General features: G+C 43.4%; 1 protein-coding gene across 1 annotated transcript in view; it reads left to right on the top strand.

Annotated features, from left to right (window-relative positions):
* The window catches only part of LOC141047339 (uncharacterized), a 944519-nt gene that overhangs the window by 645910 nt on the left and 272642 nt on the right, over window positions 1-25967 (top strand). The window contains 6 exon segments of the mRNA XM_073542400.1: window positions 5332-5481; window positions 5611-5784; window positions 5865-5988; window positions 6072-6169; window positions 6368-6458; window positions 7442-7599. Of these exon segments, the coding sequence (XP_073398501.1) occupies window positions 5332-5481; window positions 5611-5784; window positions 5865-5988; window positions 6072-6169; window positions 6368-6458; window positions 7442-7599 (795 nt within the window).

Here is a 25967-nt window from a genome sequence, read left to right as displayed (position 1 = left end):
CAACCCCAAAACATCAGGGAACCTCCGCCATGTTTGACTGTAGGGACCGTGTTTTTTTCTTTGCCTCTTTTTTTCTCCTGTAAACTCTATGTTGATGTCTTTGCCCAAAAAGCTCTACTTTTGTCTCATGTGACCAGAGAACATTCTTCCAAAACATTTTAGGCTTTTTCAGGTAAGTTTTGGCAAACTCCAGCCTGGCTTTTTTATGTCTCGGGGTAAGAAGTGGGGTCTTCCTGGGTCTCCTACCATAGAGTCCCTTTTCATTCAGACGCCGACGGATAGTACGGGTTGACACTGTTGTACCCTCGGACTGCAGGCCAGCTTGAACTTGTTTGGATGTTAGTCGAGGTTCTTTATCCAACATCCGCACAATCTTGCGTTGAAATCTCTTGTCAATTTTTCTTTTCCGTCCACATCTAGGGAGGTTAGCAGCAGTGCCATGGGCTTTAAACTTCTTGATGACACTGCGCACGGTAGACACAGGAACATTCAGGTCTTTGGAGATGGACTTGTAGCCTTGAGATTGCTCATGTTTCCTCACAATTTGGTTTCTCAAGTCCTCAGACAGTTCTTTGGTCTTCTTTCTTTTCTCTATGCTCAATGTGGTACACACAAGGACACAGGACAGAGGTTGAGTCAACTTTAATCCATGTCAACTGGCTGCAAGTGTGATTTAGTTATTGCCAACACCTCTTAGGTGCCACAGGTAAGTTACAGGTGCTGTTAGTTACACAAATTAGAGAAGTATCACATGATTTTTTGAACAGTGCCAATACTTTTGTCCACCCTCTTTTTTATGTTTGGTGTGGAATTATATCCAGTTTGTCTTTAGGACAATTCTTTTGTGTTTTTTCATTTAAGACAAATTAAATGAAGATAATAATACCAAAGAATTTGTGTTTGCAATCATTTTCAGGAAGAAACTGAGTATTATCTGACAGAATTGCAGGGGTGTCAATACTTTTGGCCACAACTGTATATGCTTGTTTCTTTGCCTATACAGAGTATCCCATGTTTGTGGAATATAGATTGTAACATCCATTATTGTCCCATATATGAATGATTTTGTAATATGACATTGTCTTTATATTCAAATCTATATTTAGATATCATGTGGCTCTAATGTGATGCAGATATCCTCATCTAATGTAATGTAGGGATAATCTGACACCTAAATATCTAAATGAATTTGAGCCTATTCAACAGTATAGATAGTCTCATTATGCTCTTGGACATTCTCCTCCATGTTTCAGTGACGGTGGATCTGACGTGGCGCTGACTTTGCAAGCGTGTGAGCCATGTTCTGGGGCGTGGGCTGGCCTCGGTGTCTCTATGCGGTGGGGGAATGTCTGACCTTCTTTTGGGCCCCTCCCGCCGCATGACGCTGTGCCCATCCTGCATCCCCGGTTTCCATGACTGCACCCGCGTCACTTCCGGTCAGCGTCACGGGCACTTCCGGTCCGGCGGTATTTAAACTTACCGGTTTTATAGCACATACGCCCCCTGACGAAGGAGATTCTCTCCGAAACGCGCATCGGGGTGACACGTTGACTACCCGGCCTTCTATATTCCTTCTTCTGAGGTAATGTTCCACTCCGGTACCGTTCACTCCTATGTGGGTGGGCGGATTATGTGCCATGTCTAGGGGTGAATAATATGCCCCGGCCTCTCGGAATATCACATTGCCTGTGTATTTATATTTATATCTATCTGTGGTTTGGTCACATTGTAAAAATTGTAAATTGGCACGGATGTGTATTGGCAGCCAAAAAAAAAAGGGGGGGGGTCTTTCAGACTCCTTTGCAGATCCAAGGGCTGTAAGGCTAAGTTAGTCCTCAGTGAAGGTGGTACTTACCTTAATTCAATTGCATACTTATGTATATGTAAATATGGTCAGGGTAGGTCACGTGTCCTCTAGCACTGCAGCACTTTGCTCTCTTTGCACATGTTCTCCATTTTTTGCCCGTTCTGTGTATTTTCCTTAATAAAGTATATATGTTTTTGTTACTTGGATCTATTGGTCGTAATTTTTTGTGGTATCCATATCCCCATGCTATACAGAGCTCCTGTATATAATGTCACTGGTGGTCACTATTACCTGTACACTATATACATAGCTCCTGTGTATAATGTCACTGGTGATCACTGTATTGCCTGTACACTAACATTATATACAGAGCTCCTGTGTATAATGTTATTAGTGTTGTGTTTTTTTTTATTAATGATCGGTATTATAGTATTCGGTCACAACATGGTGGTAGTATGTGATCTGGTTATGATGTGGTGGTATTTTCTCTGTATGTGGTATTATTTGATCACTATGTGATGGTAATATGTGATCTGGTCATGAAATGGAAGTATTCCTTGTATGTGGTATTATTCGGTCACTGGGTGGTGGTAATCTATGGTCTGGTCATGGTGTAACGGTTTTTGACCCTAGTATGTGGTATTAATAGTTATAAAAAATATGTGACTCATGCCCTTAAGGAAAAATAAATAAAAATATACCTAAAAAGAGTACTGGATATTTTAAGAAATGTTTAATAGGTTAGAGTAGAGTAGGGCCCTGCCAAAAAAGTCTACCTTATCGTTCTGGTGGCGGATTAAAAATTTTTTTGGCCAAAACAAAAGCTGCTCTCCATGTATGTGATCTGGAGTCTGCTGGGAACTGTTAATATTAGCTTGGTGAGGAAGTGGTGCAGAAGATTAATTTTTCCAAGAGCGGGCGATGGGACTGTGGAAGGTTTGAGATGTGGAGTTGGAACTGGGGAGAGTCTCAAGGGGACCCAAAAATTTTGCCAGTATGGGGCCCCAAAATTCCTAGTGGCAGCCCTGCCTACATGTGGTCATAATTCCTTCTATGTGCCCCTACATATTATTAATGCCCCAAATGTGCCTCTATATATTAGTAATATCACCTATGTGCCCCATATATTGGTAATGCCACCTATGTGCCCCATATATTAGTAATGCCACCTATGTGCCCCCATATATTAGTAATGCCACCTATGTGCCCCATATATTAATGCCACCTATGTGCCCCATATATTAGTAATGCCACCTATGTGCCCCATATATTAGTAATGTCACCTATGTGCCCCCGTACATTAGTAATGCCACCTATGTGCCCCCATATATTAGTAATGCCACCTATGTGCCCCCGTATATTAGTAATGCCGCCTATGTGCCCCCGTATATTAGTAATGCCACCTATGTGCCCCGGTATATTAGTAATGCCACCTATGTGCCCCCATATATTACTAATGCCACCTATGTGCCCCCATATATTAGTAATGTCATCTATGTGCCCCCATATATTAGTATTGTCACCTATCTGCTCCATATATTAGTAATGTCATCTATGTGCCCCCATATATTAGTAATGCCACCTATGTGCCCTCGTATATTAGTAATGCCACCTATGTGCCCCCGTATATTAGTAATGCCACCTATGTGCCCCCATATATTAGTAATGCCACCTATGTGCCCCCATATATTACTAATGCCACCTATGTGCCCCCATATATTAGTAATGTCATCTATGTGCCCCCATATATTAGTATTGTCACCTATCTGCTCCATATATTAGTAATGCCACCTATGTGCCCCCATATATTAGTAATGCCACCTATGTGCCCCCATATATTAGTAATGCCACCTATGTGCCTCCATATATTAGTAATGTCACCTATGTGCCTCCATATATTACTAATGCCACCTATGTGCCCCCATATATTAGTAATGTCATCTATGTGCCCCCATATATTAGTATTGTCACCTATCTGCTCCATATATTAGTAATGCCACCTATGTGCCCCCATATATTAGTAATGCCACCTATGTGCCTCCATATATTAGTAATGTCACCTATGTGCCTCCATATATTAGTAATGCCACCTATGTGCCCCATATATTAGTAATGTCACCTATCTGCCCCATATATTAGTGATGCCACCTATGTGCCCCATATATTAGTAATAAAAAACACAAGATTGACCGTCACATCCAAACATAATTTATGTCTGAACTGGTGCTTTCCTAAAGTCACCAAATCATATATACATTTAAACAAAACAGCACTCTGTAAGGCTAAAATATGAAATCTGAAAATTGAATTGCATTACTGCACTAGAGATATGAAAAATTGAGAATGGTTAGCGCATAAATTAACCAATTCGTGTGTACCTGGCAGCCACAATAAGGCGATTCTCACTGCCAGGACCTAATGCCAATCCTCTCTTAGCCTGACGTCTAAATCTCTATGGAGCTGTAGGATCCTGTTGCAATTAAAAACGCCTGAGGCAATTTTGGAGCCAATTTTATTTAGAAACATTTTAAAATCTGTTTTTTTTTCTGGTATTTTTCTTGTAATCTAGGAAAGCCTAAGGCCAGAAATAAGCCCCATAAAACACTGTATATGGAGACTTTGGGATCAGATCATTTCTGTCCGTGATGTTTGTGGAAACAAAAAAGCTTTTATAAGGCTGTGTGCACACGCTGTGGAATCCGCTGCGAATTCATCCGCGCGGATTTTGCAAAATCCGCCTGCAGTTTATCTGCGGATTGGCCTGCCGTTTTGCCCTGTGGTTTCACCATCTCCACAATGGTGGAGATAGGAAACCGCTGCGGATTCCGCAGAAAGAATTGACATGTCAATTCTTTCTACGGTTTCAAAACCACAGGAAAACCGCGCGGAAAAATCTGCACCATCTACACAGCGTTTTTTTTTTCCATTTATTTGAATGGTACTGTACACCGCAGCTAAAACTGCTGCGGGTCCGCAGCGGCCAAATCTGCTGCAGAACCGCAGCAGAATCCGCAGCGTGTGCACACAGCCTAAAGCCTCAAACTTCTGTGTGGGAATCAGACATGAGATCTAACGTGATAGAAGATTACAGAGCGGGGAAGACGGGAAACATTCATATAGACGGCCGGTGGGGATGGAGTCAGTGACGGACTCTGGCCAAATATGTTTCTAGAGCCGTAGTAGGAGATGAAGATGTCGTCCTCATCATGAAGTAGTTATTTCTCCTGTCCCGTGTAATGAATATCTCCTGCAGTATTGCTAATGCTGATTCCAGTGTCAGTAAATGAGACGAGAATTAGTGTTATGGAAGATGAGTCTATGAGGAACGTATTCAGCTGCCGACTCCGAGGAAGAAACTGCTTGTTGTCTGTGGCCTAAATATATAGGTTTTATTAGTAGATGTAAAGAAGAAAACTAAATACTGTAAAATAATAAATCTCCTCATATGTTTCCCTTATTATCTCCAGTAATTGTATTATTACACAGGATTTTTATGATGTTACATCGGCTCATCTCTCATTCAGGTCGCTACAATATCGGATCCTCTCAGTGAAGATCTTCTACATAAGAGAATTTTCCTGATTTACCCATCAAAGATGGATGTGGACAGAGACAAGATGGCGGAGAGGATATTACACCTCACCCTAGAGATCCTCTTCCGGCTTACTGGAGAGGTGAGAGATTCTGATGACGTCACATTACATCATTCTTATCTATGGGAATAACAGATGGACAGAACTGGAGAGGTGAGGACTCTGGAAATGTCTGTAGTGAGATTTATTAATGTGTCTCTCCATAACCAGGATTACACAGTATTAAAGAAGACCTTTAGTGAGCGCTGTCAGGACCCTGTGTCTGAGGGAAGGCCCCTGAACCCAATCACGGGGCCTCTACCTCACCCCCTGATACATGAGGACATCAATGACCAGAAGATCCTAGAACTCACCTACATGATGATTGAGCTGCTGACTGGAGAGGTGACACTGCTGGGAATGCTGGGACATTATACAGTAACACTATGAAGGGATCGGGGGAATGACGATATTGTATGTGTCAGGTTCCTATAAGGTGTCAGGATGTCGCTGTCTATTTCTCCATGGAGGAGTGGGAGTATTTAGAAGGACACAAAGAACTGTACAAGGACGTCATGATGGAGGTTCCCCAGCCCCTCACATCACCAGGTAATAGACAGGACTAAATACACACGGCCTATAATTATCTGTATGTAAAGAATGAATTCAGTCCCTGTATGTGTTTCCTCCAGATCTATCCAGTAAGATGACAACACCAGAGAGATGTCCCCGTCCTCTTCTTCCACAGGACTGTAAACAAGAAGATCCCAATGTTCCTCAGGATCATCAGGTAGATGGAGAGAAGGTGTCATGAGATCTCCCCTATGATGTGTAGATGGCTGTGAAGGTCTTGTGCTCAGTCTTGTTTTATCCACCAGTATTATATGTTTTATACTTGTATAATGAGAACGGTGGAGATGGCAGGATTAGAGCTGATCATAGATGTGACTTCTCCATCTGTCTGTGACTTTTACAATATTTGTTTCAGGGTGAAGATCTGACCCATATTAATGCTACAGAGACATATGTGAGGGGTGATGAGCAGTGTAAAGAGGAGATTCCGACATATGACTACCCAGGTGAGTAGTAACCACTAAATGCAGAAAAGTCATAGTCATAGATTCTTCTATATGCATATAATAGTGTTGATTTTATTGTTAATGCATATAATATTGTCTATTGTGAGGCTTAGAAAAAAAAATACATCCAGCAAAATGACACCGGAGGCACCTGTCCAGTAGCATCTCTTACGTATAGATGTATCTGGCAGATTCCGGCAATATTCTTTGAGCTTTAGTAGGGTGTGGTGCTTTCCAATTGGCTGAAGTAGGGAGCAGATAACTCCAGCTGGACAGCAGGAACAGATCCCAGATGGGAGTGGACACACCATATGCAGAAGCCCTAATATAACTAAATGACAGAAAACCAGAACAGTCGAAATCCCCATAAAGTGATTACATTTTATAAATTAATTCACTGAAGGTTATAATCTATAGGAGAAGTGAATATTTTGACTCCACAGCCACTTTCTGGAAATTAACATGCAGTGGATGTTGGAGAGTGAAAATTACACATTTGCCATTTTATTACCCATCACATAGTGCCCAGATTGTGCTCCAGGAGACACACACCACAAATTAAGTGGATTCTTCTCACTATAATATTGCTAAATACAGGGATCCTAAATGTTGTGAGTGTTTTTTGCTGGATTGGTTTATGAAAACGTTGGTTCTTTTTAACAGCCTTTGAGCTACTAATAGTGTGAGAACCTCTATTTTTCCATTGACAGATGATGGACCTGAGTGGGAACTTGTTTTTTGTGAGATGAGAAATAGTTTCTTTTTATTCAATATTTGGGAGGCAGAATGAAAAAACAGTTGAACACCACGCTCTACTGGTTCATCCAACAAGGTTTTCTATTAGACTGTGAACTGTCATTGTCTTGGTAAATAAAATTTTTTACATAGCTTGCCATTTTTATGGACAGTTTAAGTAGAAATGTTCAAAAATATAAAACTCAAGGATATTTTATTAAAAAATAATTCTTTTTTTATCTTAGTAGATGCCTGTACCAGGAGATCAGAGGGACAGCTGACCTCTTCAATTTTTAAATCTTATGATCTTGAGATCCTACAAGATACAACTGAAGTGATTGCTGTTACTCTGGATATACCATCATCCATTCATGGCAAAGATCTGTCATCTGATCCTATGAAGCAGGTCCCATCTTCTGATTCATTACCAACTACTAAGGAAAATCAAACTCGCAAAAGAGGCATTAAAAAAAAAACTGCTCCTAAAGCAAAGAAGTCATTTTCATGTTCAGAATGTGGAAAATATTTTACATGGAAATCACAGCTTGTTACCCACCAGAGAATTCACACAGGGGAGAAGCCTTTTTCATGTTCAGAATGTGGGAAATGTTTTAAACAGAAATCACAGCTTGTTAGTCACCAGAGAACTCACACAGGGGAGAAGCCTTTTTCTTGTTCAGAATGTGGGAAATGTTTTAACCGGAAAGAGCTTCTTGTTATACATCAGAGAATTCACACAGGGGAGAAGCCTTTTTCCTGTTCAGAATGTGGGAAATGTTGTAAGCAGAAAGAAAAGCTTGTTATTCACCAGAGAATTCACACAGGAGTGAAACCTTTTTCATGTTCAGAATGTGGGAAATATTTTACATGGAAATCACAGCTTGTTACCCACCAGAGCATTCACACAGGAGCGAAACCTTTTTCATGTTCAGAATGTAGGAACTGTTTTAACCGAAAAGAGCTTCTTGTTAGACATCAGAGAATTCACACAGGGGAGAAGCCTTTTTCCTGTTCAGAATGTGGGAAATGTTTTAGGCAGAAAACAGAGCTTGTTATTCACCAGAGAATTCACACAGGAGTGAAACCTTTTTCATGTTCAGAATGTAGGAAATGTTTTAGGCAGAAAACAGAGCTTGTTATTCACCAGAGAATTCACACAGGAGTGAAACCTTTTTCATGTTCAAAATGTGGGAAATGTTTTAAGCAGAAATCACAGCTTGTTAGACATCAGAGTATTCACACAGGAACGAAACCTTTTTCATGTTCAGAATGTAGAAAATGTTTTAACCGGAAAGAGTTTCTTGTTAGACATCAGAGAATTCACACAGGAGGGAAGCCTTTTTCATGTTCAGAATGTGGGAAATGTTTTAAGCAGAAATCCGAGCTTGTTGCCCACCAGAGTATTCACACAGGAGCGAAACCTTTTTCATGTTCAGAATGTAGGAAATGTTTTAGGCAGAAAACAGAGCTTGTTATTCACCAGAGAATTCACACAGGAGTGAAACCTTTTTCATGTTCAGAATGTGGGAAATGTTTTAACCGGAAATCGGTTCTTGTTAGACATCAGAGTATTCACACAGGAGGGAAGCCTTTTTCATGTTCAGAATGTGGGAAATGTTTTAACCGGAAATCGGTTCTTGTTAAACATCAGATCAGTCACACAGAGGAGAAGCCTTTTTCATTTTCTTAATGTGGGAAATATTTTACTTGGAAATCAACTGTTAATAAACATCAGAGATGTCATATAGGACAGAATCCTTTTTTATGTTTCGATTGTTGGGATTGTTTTAACCAAAATTGGATCTTCTTAAAGGGGTTGTCTCTTGTCATTTCTCATGTTTACTGGCAAAAGGATAAAACTAAAGTTTATTAATTCCAAATGTAAAACTATACCCATAATACACCCCCTGAAGGTTAGTCAGAAGGTAACTAATAGAAAAAACATACCCCACGTTTCAGTATATACGGTGAGGTGACGAATACACACTCGCTCTCCAAGCCTCTCATGTCTACGGGTTTCATCATCGTCACCAAAGGCAACTCATCAGGAGACTTTATTTAATATTGACCTCTTTTCAAGTGAGACTAGACAAAAAAAAGCCTAAAATCAAGTATCATGTTATCCGAAATAGTCAGAAAACTAGCCATCTATAGGCATATCCCAGACTTCATATATATATATGCTTATATACTTCGTAAGTTTATAATCCACTCCAGTGGCGGTCAGTCAGGAATAGAAAGTATGGGAAAATACAGTATAATTATTGTGTTTTTTCTCCTATAAGGACTGCTCTAGTTTGGAATTGTAACAGCAGTCAACTAGTAGTGCAGACAAATTCTTCCTGGCGCCGCTGGAGTGGCAGCCTGTTACAGTAGCGCCTTCTTTGCTCTACTTTTTTCTCTATTTTTTCTATTTTTCCTTTCTCTTTTTTATTGTTACTCCAAAGGACATTGCACTATGGAAAACCATAAGAGGACCTGGACCTTTGATGGACTTTTTACCTTGTTTTTACTTGGATCTATTGTGTTGGGAAATCCAGGAACTGAAAAAGACCCTATTGTCTACTCCAGAGAATCTATACTGCTGCTTAGGGATACAGCAAGGCAGCATGCTGTTAATAGACCAGAGGACATTCTACCAGAAATAAGGAGGACTAAGAGAAGAGGTTGCAGAGCTGGAGCCCTCAGGAAAGCTAGAAGAAGGCGCTATAGACCTGCTCTTCCCTCCGTCATTATGGGCAATGTGAGGTCACTCGGGAATAAGATGGATGAACTGTCGGCGCTGACCAGACATCATCGGGAATTAAGGGAGTGCAGTATGTTGCTGTTTACAGAGACCTGGCTCACCGAAGGTACTCCGGACACTGTTGTCTCGTTGGATGGCTTTAAACTCATTTGCGCGGACAGGACAAGGGAGAGCGGTAAGAGAAAAGGCGGAGGGCTGGCGATATTTGTGAATGATAGATGGTGTGACTCTAGGCACATCGTGGTCAAAGAGCAAACATGCTGTAAGGACATTGAGCTATTAGCTGTGGGCATGAGACCTTTTTATTTACCGAGGGAACTATCGCATGTAATCATGATAGCTGCATATGTCCCCCCTTCTGCGAAAGCTGATGCCGCCACTGAGGTCCTACAATCCACAGTGAGCATGATGCAGTCCCTTCACCCCCAAGCACTCCTTCTGGTTTCGGGAGACTTCAATCATGTGTCTCCAGCATCCATACTACCCAGTTGCACACAGTATGTTACCTGCCTCACTAGAGACAACAAAATATTGGACTTGTTCTTTGCCAATGTGAGAGGGGCATATGCCTCGTCAGCCCTACCGCCCCTTGGAAGATCGGATCACAACCTAGTGCACCTCCAACCCGTGTACAAGCCACTTGTACAGAGAGAACCTGCTGTCACTCGCACAGTGAGGATATGGACTGAGGAGAGTGATGATGCTCTGAGAGACTGTTTTGAAACAACCACTTGGGATGTGCTGCAAGATTCCTATGGTGATGACATGGATGGTCTCACACACTGTATAACGGACTACATTAATTTCTGTGTAGACAACACGGTACCCACAAAAGTAGTGAGGTGCTTCTCTAACAATAAACCATGGATCAGCCCTGGAATAAAGTCTCTTCTCAAAGAGAAGAAGTTGGCCTTCAGATCAGGTGACAAGGGCAGGCTGAGAGAGGTGCAGAAAGATCTGAAGAATCTAATCAGGCAGGGAAAGGCTAATTATAAGAGAAAGATTGAACTGAAATTGTCACAGAAAAGGATTCATGAAGTCTGGGAGGGTCTAAAGGGCCTGTCACACTAAGAGATATCGCTAGCAATATCGCTATAACAAGAGACGTTATAGCGATATTGCTAGCGATATCGCTGTGTCTGATACTTACCTACGACCGGCTCCCCCGCTGGTTATCGCTGATCGCGCGAGAACAGGCTGGACTGTTTCTCGTCGTCAGCTTCCTGCGGCGCTTCCTGCTGTGACGACGAGCGACGCGTGTAGCCGGGCGGGAGGACGCAGGATCGCCTGATGTGACAGGTAAGTAGCGACCCCCGTCCCCAGCGATGTCGCTAGTGAGATCTGCCTGTGTGGCAGCTCACTAGCGACCACTTAGCGATGCACCAGCGATCCTGACCGCGTCATATTGCTGGTCGGGATCGCTGGTACATCGCTAAGTGTGACAGTACTCTAAAGTCTATATCTGGGCATAGACAGACTGTCTCCAGGATGGTTGTAGATAAAGAGGGGCTTAATGAACTTAATCTATTCTTTAACAGATTTAATCACACACTAGCTGCTCCTGCCCCTGCATACCATTCACACCTCTCTGCTACAATAACCTCACCCCCTGCTGCAACTTGTCAACTGAGCCAGGGTCTGTTCTTCACAAGTACCCAGGTTGCAAAAGAGCTGGATAAGATCAAAGTTTTGAAGGCTGCAGGTCCTGACGGCATCAGTGCAAGGCTAATCAAAACCTGCGGGCACCAGCTGAGTGAGATCATTACATATCTGTTCAATATGAGCCTGAGAATAGGTATAGTACCACAACTGTGGAAATTATCGTGTGTGGTACCAGTTCCGAAGAACCCTTATCCAAAAGACCTTAATGACTATAGACCTGTAGCATTGACATCACACCTGATGAAGGTACTAGAGAGATTGGTTCTCACACCTCTCCATCCTCTAGTGAGCTCGGATATGGACCCTCTCCAGTTTGCCTACAGGCCGGGCATTGGTGTGGATGATGCCATTATCCACCTTCTGGATAGGTCTCTCACCTGGAGAAACCTGGGAACACTGTGAGAATAATGTTCTTCGATTTCTCTAGTGCTTTTAATACCATACAGCCAGGTCTACTGAGAGACAAGCTGGGCCTGGTTGGCGTGGACCTCCAACTCTCCACCTGGATCCTTAACTACCTCACGAATCGACCCCAGTTTGTAAAGGTTCGGGACAGTGTGTCAGACACGGTGATCTGCAATACAGGGGAACCTCAAGGTACAGTTCTTGCCCCTTTTCACACTGTACACTGCGGATTTTAAGTGCAACTCATCTAGCTGCTACTTGCAGAAGTATTCTGATGACTCTGCAATAGTAGGCCTCATCACAGGAGGAGATGAAAGAGAGTACAGAGATACTAACCAAGCTTTTGAGGAGTGGTGTCAGAGGAGCCACCTTAGGATTAATTCCGGGAAGACCAAGGAATTGGTGGTGGACTTTCGCGAGGGAAAAAATCCACCAGTAGTGGTGAACATTCAGGGAAATTACATTGAGATAGTCGACACCTATAAGTACCTTGGTGTGATCCTCAATAATAAGCTTGACTGGGCCCATCACTTGGATGCAGTGTACAGGAAGGGCCAAAGTAGGCTTTATCTGCTCAGAAGGCTGAGAGCCTTCGGAGTTAGGGGGGCACTCCTTGCATCCTTCTTCAACTCTGTTGTGGCATCAGTCATCTTTGGTGTGGCGTGCTGGGGTAGTGGCATATCAACTAGGGACAGGAATAGGCTGGACAAACTGATTAGAAGGGCCAGCTCTGTCCTGGGATGCCCCCTTGATCCAGTTCAGGAAGTAGGCGACAGGAGGATACTGGCCAAGGTGAGCTACATGGTGCAGAATGATTCCCATCCCATGCATGAGACCGTGACAATGATGTGCAGTACTGTCAGTGACCGGCTACTTCATCCTAAATGTGAGAGGGAGCGCTATCGTAAGTCCTTCCTGCTGCAGTTAGGCTGTATAACCAGCACTGTCCAAAACGGAGAACGACCCAGTGAACTGATAGATCCAAAGTTGTGATAGTCCGGTTACATCTTTTTTTTTTTTTTTTTTTCATATATGTACCTACCTACTGTCAATGTAATGCCTTTATGCATCTGTATCTGTACTTGTTCCTGCCTTGCTGCTGTAATGCTCTGAATTTCCCCATGGTGGGACGATTAAAGGATTATCTATTCTATTCTGAAATTGTTCTAAACCAGGGGTGGGCAATTCATTTTCCCGAGGGGCCACATGAAAGACTGTGACTGTTGTGGATGGCCGAATCAATAGGCCAAAATTAATTCTGCTCAATATTAATATCGATATTTTATAATTATATTATTGATAAATTTATTAATATTAATTGTATCAGAATTGTATATTGAGCAGAATTAAGTATGCTGACATCCCCCTATATATTGTTTGAACCCAAGCAGAACCACTTCTGTATATCATATGAACCCCCCCAACAGCCCTTTATATGTGGAATGAGCTCCACACAGCCTCCCCCACTATGTGGCATGAGCCCCACACAGCCTCCCTACACACTGCATGAGCCCCACACAGCCTCCCTATATACACTGCATGTTGCCCCACACAGCCTCCCTATATACACTGCATGTTGCCCCCCCGTAGCCTCCCCATGTGCAGAACCATGTCACCCCCTCATGTGCAGCACTATGTTACCCCCCACGGTCAGCACCATGTCACGCCTGATATAGAAGAGTTAATGGTTTTCTTTTATATCCCTTTAAATGCCTTTAAGACTTCAATTGCCTTTTGCCTAATATTGCTAGAATTATTCTTATGTAGACTACTAGTCTCTGTCTTCAAGGAAACTATACTTGTTATCATATGTGCTCTCAACAACGTGTTCTGGGTATATTGTAAACAAGGTACGACCCTGAGGTGATGATGGGGGCCAAATGAGCTCCATAGAGTCACATAGTGCTGTAAATGGTATAAAAACATTCTGTGTATTTCATTACGTCAGATAAAGTGATTTGACCACGGCTTGTGTGTTGAAGTCTCTTTGTCTCCAAGCGCTTGCAACAGAAAGGGCGAGAAACCTCACAATTCGGACTCACTGGTGATCTGGACAACTGACGCTTGGTCAGAACAAAAGCAGCTACGACAGTTTTTGACGCCCAATGGGGACCGTGGAAACCAGCCTATTCGGAATCCGTATGTGGGAGCTTCCTGGGAGGTTGAATATGCAGAATCCAGGCTGCAGCAGGTGAGAACATTTATTCTTACATTGATTCTGCATCTACAGCTTCTCTAGGGATCTCTACATATCTCTGGGTAAGACTGTACAAACACGGTTCAAAAGAACCCACATCACCAGTGAGTGGTGAGTATGTCTGTATGAGAGTTGAATAATAGAGTAATAAAATAATAATTGTCATCTGTATTATCTGTGAAACTGTTCTGGCAATATACTAACTGGTTGTGTACTGGTGTACTGTGTAGCACAAAGTCTGGGATAGACTCTGTGCAGTTGTTGTTGTTTTTGATTGGCAGTAAATCATATGAGGCTGTATTTTGTATAGGGCTGTGGTTTTTGGTTGTTTTGGACCTTCTGAGGTTGGTTTGGTTTTAATTGATTCTTGTTTAAAAAAGTTGGCTTTGGTGTTCTCAGAGTGTCAGTGGACACTGCTGTAGGTTAAGGTGTTAAATCCAAGGTCCAAGATAGGCAGGCTGTGTGAATCCTTGTATGTATGTCTATGAGAACCTCTGAATGAGTTCAGAGACTGAATGAATTGAGTATAAAAAAAATCCCTGAATGAGCACGTATGAATGAATCATCACACATCATTTTTGTGTCAAGAGATTGTTACCTTTCTAGTTGTGGTGGAATCCCGGACAGATGCGTTATAGAAATTTCAAATCTACATCAGAGACTGAATGAATTGAGTACTGATATAGCTCGTGTTATATGTGGCATTACATTGTAAAGTTTCCTGAATGTATTTGGCCAGAAAAAGGGCAAGGCATGGTTAATCTCATTATACAGTTATCTGCTCTTACAGTGAAATCCCATGATTTTGAGTTTCTTTGTAGAAATTGATTTTGATAAGTTCTAAAGAACTACGGAATTCTGTGAAGGACGACGCTGCATTCTGATGGGAGGGGGGAATGATGCCGCTGCGCCGTTTTTCTTCTACCTTCGCTCTTATCTCTGCTGAGTGTGAGCTGTGCTCAAAATTCTCTTGAATTCTATCCGTAAGGTACGCGCTGAAAGATTTGTGCATTTTAAAGCAACAGTACTTAATTGAAGTTGGAAGTTAAAAGTAAAATATGGTGCCTAATTTAGAAGGAAATTGTAAGTGATTGTTTGGTCATTATAAGTGACTAGCTGAAGAGCCCGGCGCTGCCCGGGCATAGTAACTAACTGTGGTTAGTTGTAGCAAATTATAATTATCCTCCATCCCATAGTCCCGTGCCCATATACCCATCACACATCCTCCATTCCATAGTCCCATGCCCATACACCCATCATACATATTCTCCATCCCAAAGTCGAGTGCCCATATACCCATCACACATCCTTCATCTCATAGTCGAGTGCCCATATACCCATCACACATCCTTCATCTCATAGTCGAGTGCCCATATACCCATCACACATCCTTCATCTCATAGTCCCGTGCCCATATACCCATCATACATATCCTCCATCCCATAGTCGAGTGCCCATATACCCATCATACATATCCGCCATCCCATAGTCCCGTGCCCATATACCCGTCAAACATATCCTCTATTCCATAGTCCAGTGCCCATATACCCATCACACATCTTCCATCCCATAGTCCCGTACCCATACAGTGGGGAAAAAAAGTATTTAGTCAGTCAGCAATAGTGCAAGTTCCACCACTTAAAAAGATGAGAGGCGTCTGTAATTTACATCATAGGTAGACCTCAACTATGGGAGACAAACTGAGAAAAAAAAATCCAGAAAATCACATTGTCTGTTTTTTTTTCATTTTATTTGCATATTATGGTGGAAAATAAGTATTTGGTCAGAAACAAAATTTCATCTCAATACTTTGTGATATATCCTTTGTTGGCAATGACAGAGGTCAAACGTTTTCTGTAAGTCTTCATAAGGTTGCCACACACTGTTGTTGGTATGTTGGCCCATTCCTCCATGCAGATCTCCTCTAGAGCAGTGATGATTTTGGCTTTTCGCTTGGCAACACGGACTTTCAACTCCCTCCAAAGGTTTTCTATAGGGTTGAGATCTGGAGACTGGCTAGGCCACTCCAGGACCTTGAAATGCTTCATACGAAGCCACTCCTTCGTTGCCCTGGCGGTGTGCTTTGGATCATTGTCATGTTGAAAGACCCAGCCACGTTTCATCTTCAATGCCCTTGCTGATGGAAGGAGGTTTGCACTCAAAATCTCACGATACATGGCCGCATTCATTCTTTCATGTACCCGGATCAGTCGTCCTGGCCCCTTTGCAGAGAAACAGCCCCAAAGCATGATGTTTCCACCACCATGCTTTACAGTAGGTATGGTGTTTGATGGCTGTAACTCAGTATTCTTTTTCCTCCAAACACGACAAGTTGTGTTTCTACCAAACAGTTCCAGTTTGGTTTCATCAGACCATAGGACATTCTCCCAAAACTCCTCTGGATCATCCAAATGCTCTCTAGCAAACTTCAGACGGGCCCGGACATGTACAGGCTTAAGCAGTGGGACACGTCTGGCACTGCAGGATCTGAGTCCATGGTGGCGTAGTGTGTTACTTATGGTAGGCCTTGTTACATTGGTCCCAGCTCTCTGCAGTTCATTCACGAGGTCCCCCCGCGTGGTTCTGGGATTTTTGCTCACCGTTCTTGTGATCATTCTGACCCCACGGGGTGGGATTTTGCGTGGAGCACCAGATCGAGGGAGATTATCAGTGGTCTTGTATGTCTTCCATTTTCTAATTATTGCTCCCACAGTTGATTTCTTCACTCCAAGCTGGTTGGCTATTGCAGATTCAGTCTTCCCAGCCTGGTGCAGGGCTACAATTTTGTTTCTGGAGTCCTTTGACAGCTCTTTGGTCTTCACCATAGTGGAGTTTGGAGTCAGACTGTTTGAGGGTGTGCACAGGTGTCTTTTTATACTGATAACAAGTTTAAACAGGTGCCATTACTACAGGTAATGAGTGGAGGAAAGAGGAGACTCTTAAAGAAGAAGTTACAGGTCTGTGAGAGCCAGAAATCTTGATTGCTTGTTTCTGACCAAATACTTATTTTCCACCCTAATATGCAAATAAAATGAAAAAAAAAACAGACAATGTGATTTTCTGGATTTTTTTTTCTCAGTTTGTCTCCCATAGTTGAGGTCTACCTATGATGTAAATTACAGACACCTCTCATCTTTTTAAGTGGTGGAACTTGCACTATTGCTGACTGACTAAATACTTTTTTTCCCCACTGTATACATATCCGCCATCCCATAGTCCCGTGCCCATATACCCGTCATACATATCCTCCATCCCATAGTCCAGTGCCTATATACCCATCACACATCCTCCATCCCATAGTCCCGTTCCCATATACCCATCATACATATCCTCCATCCCATAGTCCCGTGCCCATATACATATCCTCCATCCCATAGTGCCGTTCCCATATACCCATCATACATATCCTCCATCCCATAGTCCGGTGCCCATATACTCATCACACATCCTCCATCTCATAGTCAACCATTATGACATCATAATGAGCGGCGGCGGGGCTTGCAACCTTTGATGACATCAGCGTCGCCATGGCAACCATTGTGACATCATAATGAGGGGCGGGGCTTGGCACGCACACACTGCTTCCCCAGTATGCAAATAGAGGTATTGTGACATCACAATGAGGGGTGGGGCTTGACGCACACACACTTTTTCCCCCAGTATGTAGATAGGGGCATCATTGTTTGGTGAATTGGAACGCGCGGGGTTAAAATTTCGCCTCACAACATAGCTTAGGACGCTCTCGGGGTCCAGACGTGTGACTGCCAAATTTTGTGGCTGTAGTTGCGACGGTGCGGATGCCTATCCCGGTTATACAAACAAACATACACACACACACACACACACACACATACACACTTTGAGCTTTATATATTAGATTGTTTGGTAATTGTAAGTGATTGTTTGGTAATTGTAAGTGATTGTTTGGTCATTAATGTGTTTGAACCTGCTTCTAGTTGTGTGATTGATTTGTATAGCAAATTGTGTATCAACAGAGGAGGTAGCCGACTGTACGGCTGATAAAGTAGGTCAGAGGCCTATCACACCTGGGCCTTCTTACTTTAGTCAGCTGGTTTTTTGTTGTGGGTGAGAGGCGAGGGCGAGGAGCCCTCTGGATATACCTTGGCAGGCTCACTCTGACTTGCTATGTGTGGGCTGTAAGACAGAGGTCCAGACACACAGAAGGGCATTTCAGAAGAAAGGTGAGCTGTCTAAGTTGAAGTAGCCTTCCCACAATCCATGGAGCTGGGCTAGAAGGAAAAAGGCCTATTCCTATCTAGTCAGCTGATCTAGCAGGTGAGAGGCAGAGAGCCTTCCCATTACATCCTGTAGGTCTACCGGGTGAGAGGCAAGGAGCCTTCCTGCTACACCTTGGCAGGCTCTCTCTGACTTGCTAAGTGTGGCCTGTAAGACAGAGGTCCAGGTACACTGGGAGGGCATTTCAGAAGAAAGGTGAGCTGTCGGCAGAAAAAGGTTGAAGCCATGGCAACTTTTTCTGTGTACAGTCGGTGCCCCCAATGAGATCCAAGACAGCTATGCAAATTGTAAAAGACAGAAGAAAGGAAGCAGTGAAACAGGTTGGACCAATATTTAAAAAGGCAAAAATACCAGAGTGTGAATGTTTGGATGTACAAAAAGGCACAGACAAGGGAAGAAAATAGCAAGTGAATAAATGATGCTTGAGAATGAATGTGCAGCAGTATGGAAGGTGTATTATGAATGTTTTGATTGACAAAATTCAACCAGAGACCCAGACAAAACAGATGGACTTGTAAACACTGTGATCAGACTCAGACAAACCCAGACTGAATAGCTACTTGTGTGACCTGTGCTACTGACCTAAGCGAGTTGCACTAAATCCTGTCCAGACAAGATCATAAGAAGCTGACATAATAGTGTGGATAGTGGGGACATTGACCTTCGAGGAGTAAGCTGACAGTAGACATCAGGTGACCAACCCCATCAGGACCTAGAAGTGCAACTAGAATAAGAAAGATGCAGGTGTATTATCCCTGGAGCCCCTCTGACCAGCTAGCTTTGTTGAAGCAGTTGCCTGACCCTGAAGACCAATCATTCCCGTTTTACAGACACATAAAGGAAATACAGCAGACAAATAAGTGTACCTGGGCAGACCTAGAGAGGTTGGTGAGTTTAAAGGCAGGTGATGCACTAGGACATATAATTAAGACACACACAGATGCATAAACCCATTTGATGTTAGAATACTGGTGAATGCATTCATTGACGGTATGAACAAAGACTTACGAGACGCCAGACCTGAATGGAGATATGTAGATCCGAAAAGACCTCCTTAAGGTAGCTAAAGAAGTTGAGCAAACAAGGACAATAAGACGACCTGTCATGTATGCTGGAGCACAAGGAAAAAAGTGGAGACGTAATAAGGGACCTAAGGACATAGAAACAGTGAGGTGCTGGAATTGTGGTACTTACAAAACTTATTGTTAGTGACAATACCCCTATGAATTTACAGGGAGCAGATGTGCTGAGTGCGATCCCGGCCACCATACAGTACTCTCCTGAGGGTATTACAGTCACAAGTCCCCTCTCAGATAAACATTTGTGTAAGATTTCGGCAATGGTGTATATGACAAAAGCGGTGAAACTAACACCTGACACCAAAATGCCTGAGGATGAAGAAATGGGACAGGTGCCCGACACTGTTTGGGCAAGGGGGGAAAAATGATGTGGGTCGGTTGCCCATTCCCCCTGTCATGATTAAATTGAAAAAAAAAAAAAGGAACCACTCCTTGTTTTAAGCAATACCCCTTAAGCCTAGCCAAATCAATTGCCCCGAGCAGAGATATTAGAGAGTATGTTAAGGCAGGGGTTCTGGTGCAAAGAAACCCCCCCCCTGGACTGCAAAGATCTTCCCCCTGCGACACCACTTTGTATCCCATTAGGAAAAAAAGGACTCAAGGGTTTGCTGACACTTACAGAATGGTTCATGACTTAAGGGCTATTAATGATGTTACAGAGAGTGTGACCTCAATCGTCCCTGATCTACACACTATACTGTCACAGATCCCAGTGATGTCAAAATGTTTCACAGTCATTGAATTAGCAGGTGCATTCTTCTCTGTACCCCTGCACCCTGACTGTCAGTATCTTTCTCCTTTACTCATAAAGGTGAACAATATTGTTGGACAGTCCTCCCACAAAGGGGGAAAGAAATCCCCTGCCATTTATTCAGCAGTGACGGCAGGGATCCTTGAGTAGTGGCAATCACCTCATCCGCTGATTGTACTATTAGAGTACGAGGATGACCTTTTGTTGCTCTACCTGGACCAGAGGTTCTGCAGGGAAGCTATGGTTTCCTTGCTATGTTTTCTTTTTCTTTTTTTTTTTATTTATCAGGAAAGGGTTGCAAGGTCTCACGTGACAAATTACAGTATTACAAACAAAAGGTGACATTTGTTGGGACATTGTATTGCCGAAGGTACCAGACACCTGACAGGAAACATGCAATTCACAATCTCCCTCTGCCCAGGTCACATCAGCATCTATGCACTTTCCTAGGTTTAGTGACCTACAGTAGGCCTTGGATAAGGTCCGCTTCACAAATATGCCAACCACTTTATGACTGCTTGTCATCAGACCCGGGACCTCACACAAAATTGATTGTGTCTGTGCGGTAGGAGCAGCTGCACTACTTCTAGGAAATGCATGTGAGATCACACTGATGTTTCTTTTGACAATTTATTCCCCACATGACATCCATGCCATACTCGTACAAGTTCAACCAAAACATCTGTCTATGGCCAGACAGCTCCGACTTGAGTGTGCTCTACTAATTCCTGAGTATGTCACCCTCAAAAGATGTAACGTTCTGAATCCAGCCACCCTCCTGCCTGTGGATTCAGAAAAGGGAGAATAGGTGACCGTATTAGCGAGTGAGGAAGGATACTTTGACATGACACATGAACATGTCTGCATAGAACTGATGAGTCAGGAGACAGTTGGGTTTGCACACATTCATGAAAAACCTGTTCCTAATGCAGACTTTGAGTTTCTTTTTTTGTAGATGGCCCCAGATACCACCAGGATGGACGATTCTACACTGGATATGCAGTAGTATCCTCACATGAGGTAATCCGAGCGGAACCACTCTCTCCTCACATGTCGGCGCAGGAGGCAGAGTTGAAGGCACTCACTGAGGCGTGTAGAGTCGCTGCAGGTAAAGTCGCTAATATTTTCACAGATTCGAAGCCCATTAAAAATGCAGAGCTGGTGAAACAATTGATGGAGGCATTGATGTTACCAGTCAAGGTTGGCATTGTCAAGGTAAAAGCACACACAAAGGTGACTCCGTGGAGGTAGAGGGCAATAGAAGGGCGAACGAGGCTGCTAAAATAGCACAAGGCGGCCTAGAGAGAGCAGTGGACGGTGGCGGGGAGTCAGCGTATTCCAGCCACATTGGGTCTAGATGTCCTGAAATCCCTCCGGCAAAAGGCTGCCCAAATAGAGAAGGTACACTGGGGGAGACTGGGAGCTGAGCTGAACTCAAATGGAGTATGGGAGAATAAGGATAAAATGTGCCCACCAAAGTCCCTGTTCCCAATCATGGCACAAGCAGCACATGGCCCCACTCACTCCTCAAAAAGTCACATGTGTGCCATGGTAGATGCCTTCTGGATCGCTCCTGGTTTCAGTTACGCAGCCGCGAAACTTGTACAATCATGCCTCATCTGTGCACAGCGCAACCCAGGTAAAACAGTAAAAGTCCCTAAGAAAGCGACACCTAGGCCTCTCTACTCGTTTCAGAGACTGCAGATTGACGACATACAGCTACCAAGGTAGGAGTGTATGCAAATATCATAGTATGTGTAGATCTCTGGTTGGCCGGAAGCCTATCCGGTAAAATGTGCAAATGCTAAAACAACTGCAGACAAACTGATGAAAGAACTGATCTGCAGGTATGGTGTCCCAGAAGCCACAGAAACAGATAGGGGTACACACTTCACGGGAGAAATAATGAGGGAAGTCATGCAGGCCCCGGGTGCACAGCAAGCATTTCATACACCATATAGGCCACAAAGTAGTGGGAAAGTGGAAAGACTAAATGGGACACTTGAACTGAAAATTCAAAAGGCCATGGCAGACACAGGAAAGAGCTGGGTAGAGTGCTTGCCTCTTGCACTCTTTTCAGTCAGACACACTCCAAATAGACAGGCTTGTCTCCCTTTGAAGTCCTGTTTGGTAGTGCACCAAAGACTGGTCTGTACTTCCCACAGGTGCTACAAATGCAACACGGGTCTACGACAGCCTACGTCCAGGCCTTACAGGAAAGACTTAATGTGGTGCATAAACATGTGTTCTCATCCATTCCATATCCTAATGCCAGTGCAGATGTGCATCAGCTGAATCCAGGTGATTGGGTGGTTATACGCAGACACGTGAGAAGGAGCCTGGACCCACGATTTGACGGCCCCTTCCAAGTCCAGCTGACCACATCCACCTCAGTAAAACTTGAGGGAAAGCCAACCTGGATCCACGCCAGTCACTGCAAGAAGGTCCTGTCAACAGCAGAGTGACTGTACTCCTCATCACCTTGCTGGCAGTGACAGGGTTACTGCACTCTACAGAGACACAGGACAAACTCTTAAATGTTGACTGGGACAACAAACTTATTCGGCATCATGCTCTTCTTATAAAGGACATGGAAGGACAGAAACCGAAGGACTGTTGGATCTGTACACACAGCCCAGTATCTGCGAAGACCATGCCGTACTTGGCCTTACCTCTGCAGCCATGGGAGGTATTAACCCCACACTGCATACACCATGAGACTTGGACTCAATCTAGGTTTTGGGGAAAAGATGTGCCCCGTGATATATCTGCCTCATTGGCTATAATCGGATGGGCCGCTAATCCCTGGTTTCAGTTTAATATAACGCGGCCTAAAGGTACAAATGTGGTGGCGGGAATATAACTCAGATGTCGGAAATATGGTCACCAGGAGGAGGACTGAAATCCCTCACTCAGACCCTATTCCCAATGATGGACTGTGGTTCAGTCTTCAACACACTGGAGCAGACACCTGTGGTGGGACAATAATTGCTTCCGCATATACAGTGGGGAAAAAAAGTATTTAGTCAGTCAGCAATAGTGCAAGTTCCACCACTTAAAAAGATGAGAGGCGTCTGTAATTTACATCATAGGTAGACCTCAACTATGGGAGACAAACTGAGAAAAAAAAATCCAGAAAATCACATTGTCTGTTTTTTTTTTCATTTTATTTGCATATTATGGTGGAAAATAAGTATTTGGTCAGAAACAAAATTTCATCTCAATACTTTGTGATATATCCTTTGTTGGCAATGACAGAGGTCAAACGTTTTCTGTAAGTCTTCACAAGGTTGCCACACACTGTTGTTGGTATGTTGGCCCATTCCTCCATGCAGATCTCCTCTAGAGCAGTGATGTTTTTGGCTTTTCGCTTGGCAACACGGACTTTCAACTCCCTCCAAAGGTTTTCTATAGGGTTGAGATCTGGAGACTGGCTAGGCCACTCCAGGACCTTGAAATGCTTCTTACGAAGCCACTCCTTCGTTGCCCTGGCGGTGGGCTTTGGATCATTGTCATGTTGAAAGACCCAGCCACGTTTCATCTTCAATGCCCTTGCTGATGGAAGGAGGTTTGCACTCAAAATCTCAAGATACATGGCCCCATTCATTCTTTCATGTACCCGGATCAGTCGTCCTGGCCCTTTGCAGAGAAACAGCCCCAAAGCATGATGTTTCCACCACCATGCTTTACAGTAGGTATGATGTTTGATGGATGCAACTCAGTATTCTTTTTCCTCCAAACACGACAAGTTGTGTTTCTACCAAACAGTTCCAGTTTGGTTTCATCAGACCATAGGACATTCTCCCAAAACTCCTCTGGATCATCCAAATGCTCTCTAGCAAACTTCAGACGGGCCCGGACATGTACAGGCTTAAGCAGTGGGACACGTCTGGCACTGCAGGATCTGAGTCCATGGTGGCGTAGTGTGTTACTTATGGTAGGCCTTGTTACATTGGTCCCAGCTCTCTGCAGTTCATTCACTAGGTCCCCCCGCGTGGTTCTGGGATTTTTGCTCACCGTTCTTGTGATCATTCTGACCCCACGGGGTGGGATTTTGCGTGGAGCACCAGATCGAGGGAGATTATCAGTGGTCTTGTATGTCTTCCATTTTCTAATTATTGCTCCCACAGTTGATTTCTTCACTCCAAGCTGGTTGGCTATTGCAGATTCAGTCTTCCCAGCCTGGTGCAGGGCTACAATTTTGTTTCTGGTGTCCTTTGACAGCTCTTTGGTCTTCACCATAGTGGAGTTTGGAGTCAGACTGTTTGAGGGTGTGCACAGGTGTCTTTTTATACTGATAGAAAGTTTAAACAGGTGCCATTACTACAGGTAATGAGTGGAGGAAAGAGGAGACTCTTAAAGAAGAAGTTACTGGTCTGTGAGAGCCAGAAATCTTGATTGCTTGTTTCTGACCAAATACTTATTTTCCACCATAATATGCAAATAAAATGAAAAAAAAACAGACAATGTGATTTTCTGGATTTTTTTTTCTCAGTTTGTCTCCCATAGTTGAGGTCTACCTATGATGTAAATTACAGACGCCTCTCATCTTTTTAAGTGGTGGAACTTGCACTATTGCTGACTGACTAAATACTTTTTTTCCCCACTGTACATTCGCGATCAAACACAGGTTAATAAGACGGTGTACCAGGATGGTATTGAAGGCTGTAGAGCATCTACAGGTAAAACAATAAGGAAAGAAAGGGGTAAATGTACATCTGGTATAAGTGGAAAACCAATGAATAATACTCGGTGTGCCCATAAGCCTATGTCAGGACTTTTGAGTTTATACCAATGTATACAGACCCCTGGTCACGTTTGTGTTCTCCCTGACGGAGTATTCTTGCTTTGCGGACATCGTGCCTACAGGTGGGGGAGTCCAGACATAAGAGGAGTTTGCACTCTTGCTAAACTGACACCAGCCACTTTCATAGTTCCTCATAGTAAAATAGACAGCAGCAGTCCCAATTCACACTTTGTATAGAAGGGCTGCAGACAATAAGCCAAATGGTAGGCCGCATCTAGTAGAAATGGGGATAACAAAATATTCAGTAGTATGCTAGTATACCCCTTCATAACACAACTGTGGGATAAATTAGTGGAAGCCACTGATTACCTGGATGATCAGATTTTCTAGATTCTTGAAGTTCTTAATGTAACTAATACAATACAGAGACAATTAATCATAGTTACTAACCAGCATACTATAGTACTAGATTACCTGACAGCAAAAGAAGGAGGAATGTGTCAGATAATTGGCCCCACCTGTTGTAATTATATCGACCCTGCTGGCAATCTCCAGATCAGGGCCAGTATGGACAAAATGGGTGAACTTAGAGACCAATGGTTAAAGCAACACAGTGCAAACAGAGACTCCTGGTGGGGTAACACATTCTGTCAGGGATTATCTATGTTCCAATTAGAAATCATCCAGACCTGAATAAGTAATATGTTTCTTTATTTGGTCATGCCGGCATGGAGAGAGAATGACGGCCACACCAGGTGTGGGCCGTCCTCTGTCTAACTCAATACATATTCTTAAGAGTTTAAATAGCAGAGCTGAAAGGGTGTTGTAACATATTGCGTTTGCAGAAATAGCACATACAATTTGCTTAGCTGTTAGCTATCCTTATCTGCGCTACCAGAGAAGTCACGCAAGACGAGGAAAACCAGCTAA

The sequence above is a fragment of the Dendrobates tinctorius genome, unplaced genomic scaffold (assembly GCF_039654945.1).
Source record: "Dendrobates tinctorius isolate UK_male_01 unplaced genomic scaffold, ASM3965494v1 ptg000126l, whole genome shotgun sequence".
NCBI classification, from domain to species: domain Eukaryota; kingdom Metazoa; phylum Chordata; class Amphibia; order Anura; family Dendrobatidae; genus Dendrobates; species Dendrobates tinctorius.
This window is presented reverse-complemented; position numbering and strand designations above follow the sequence as displayed.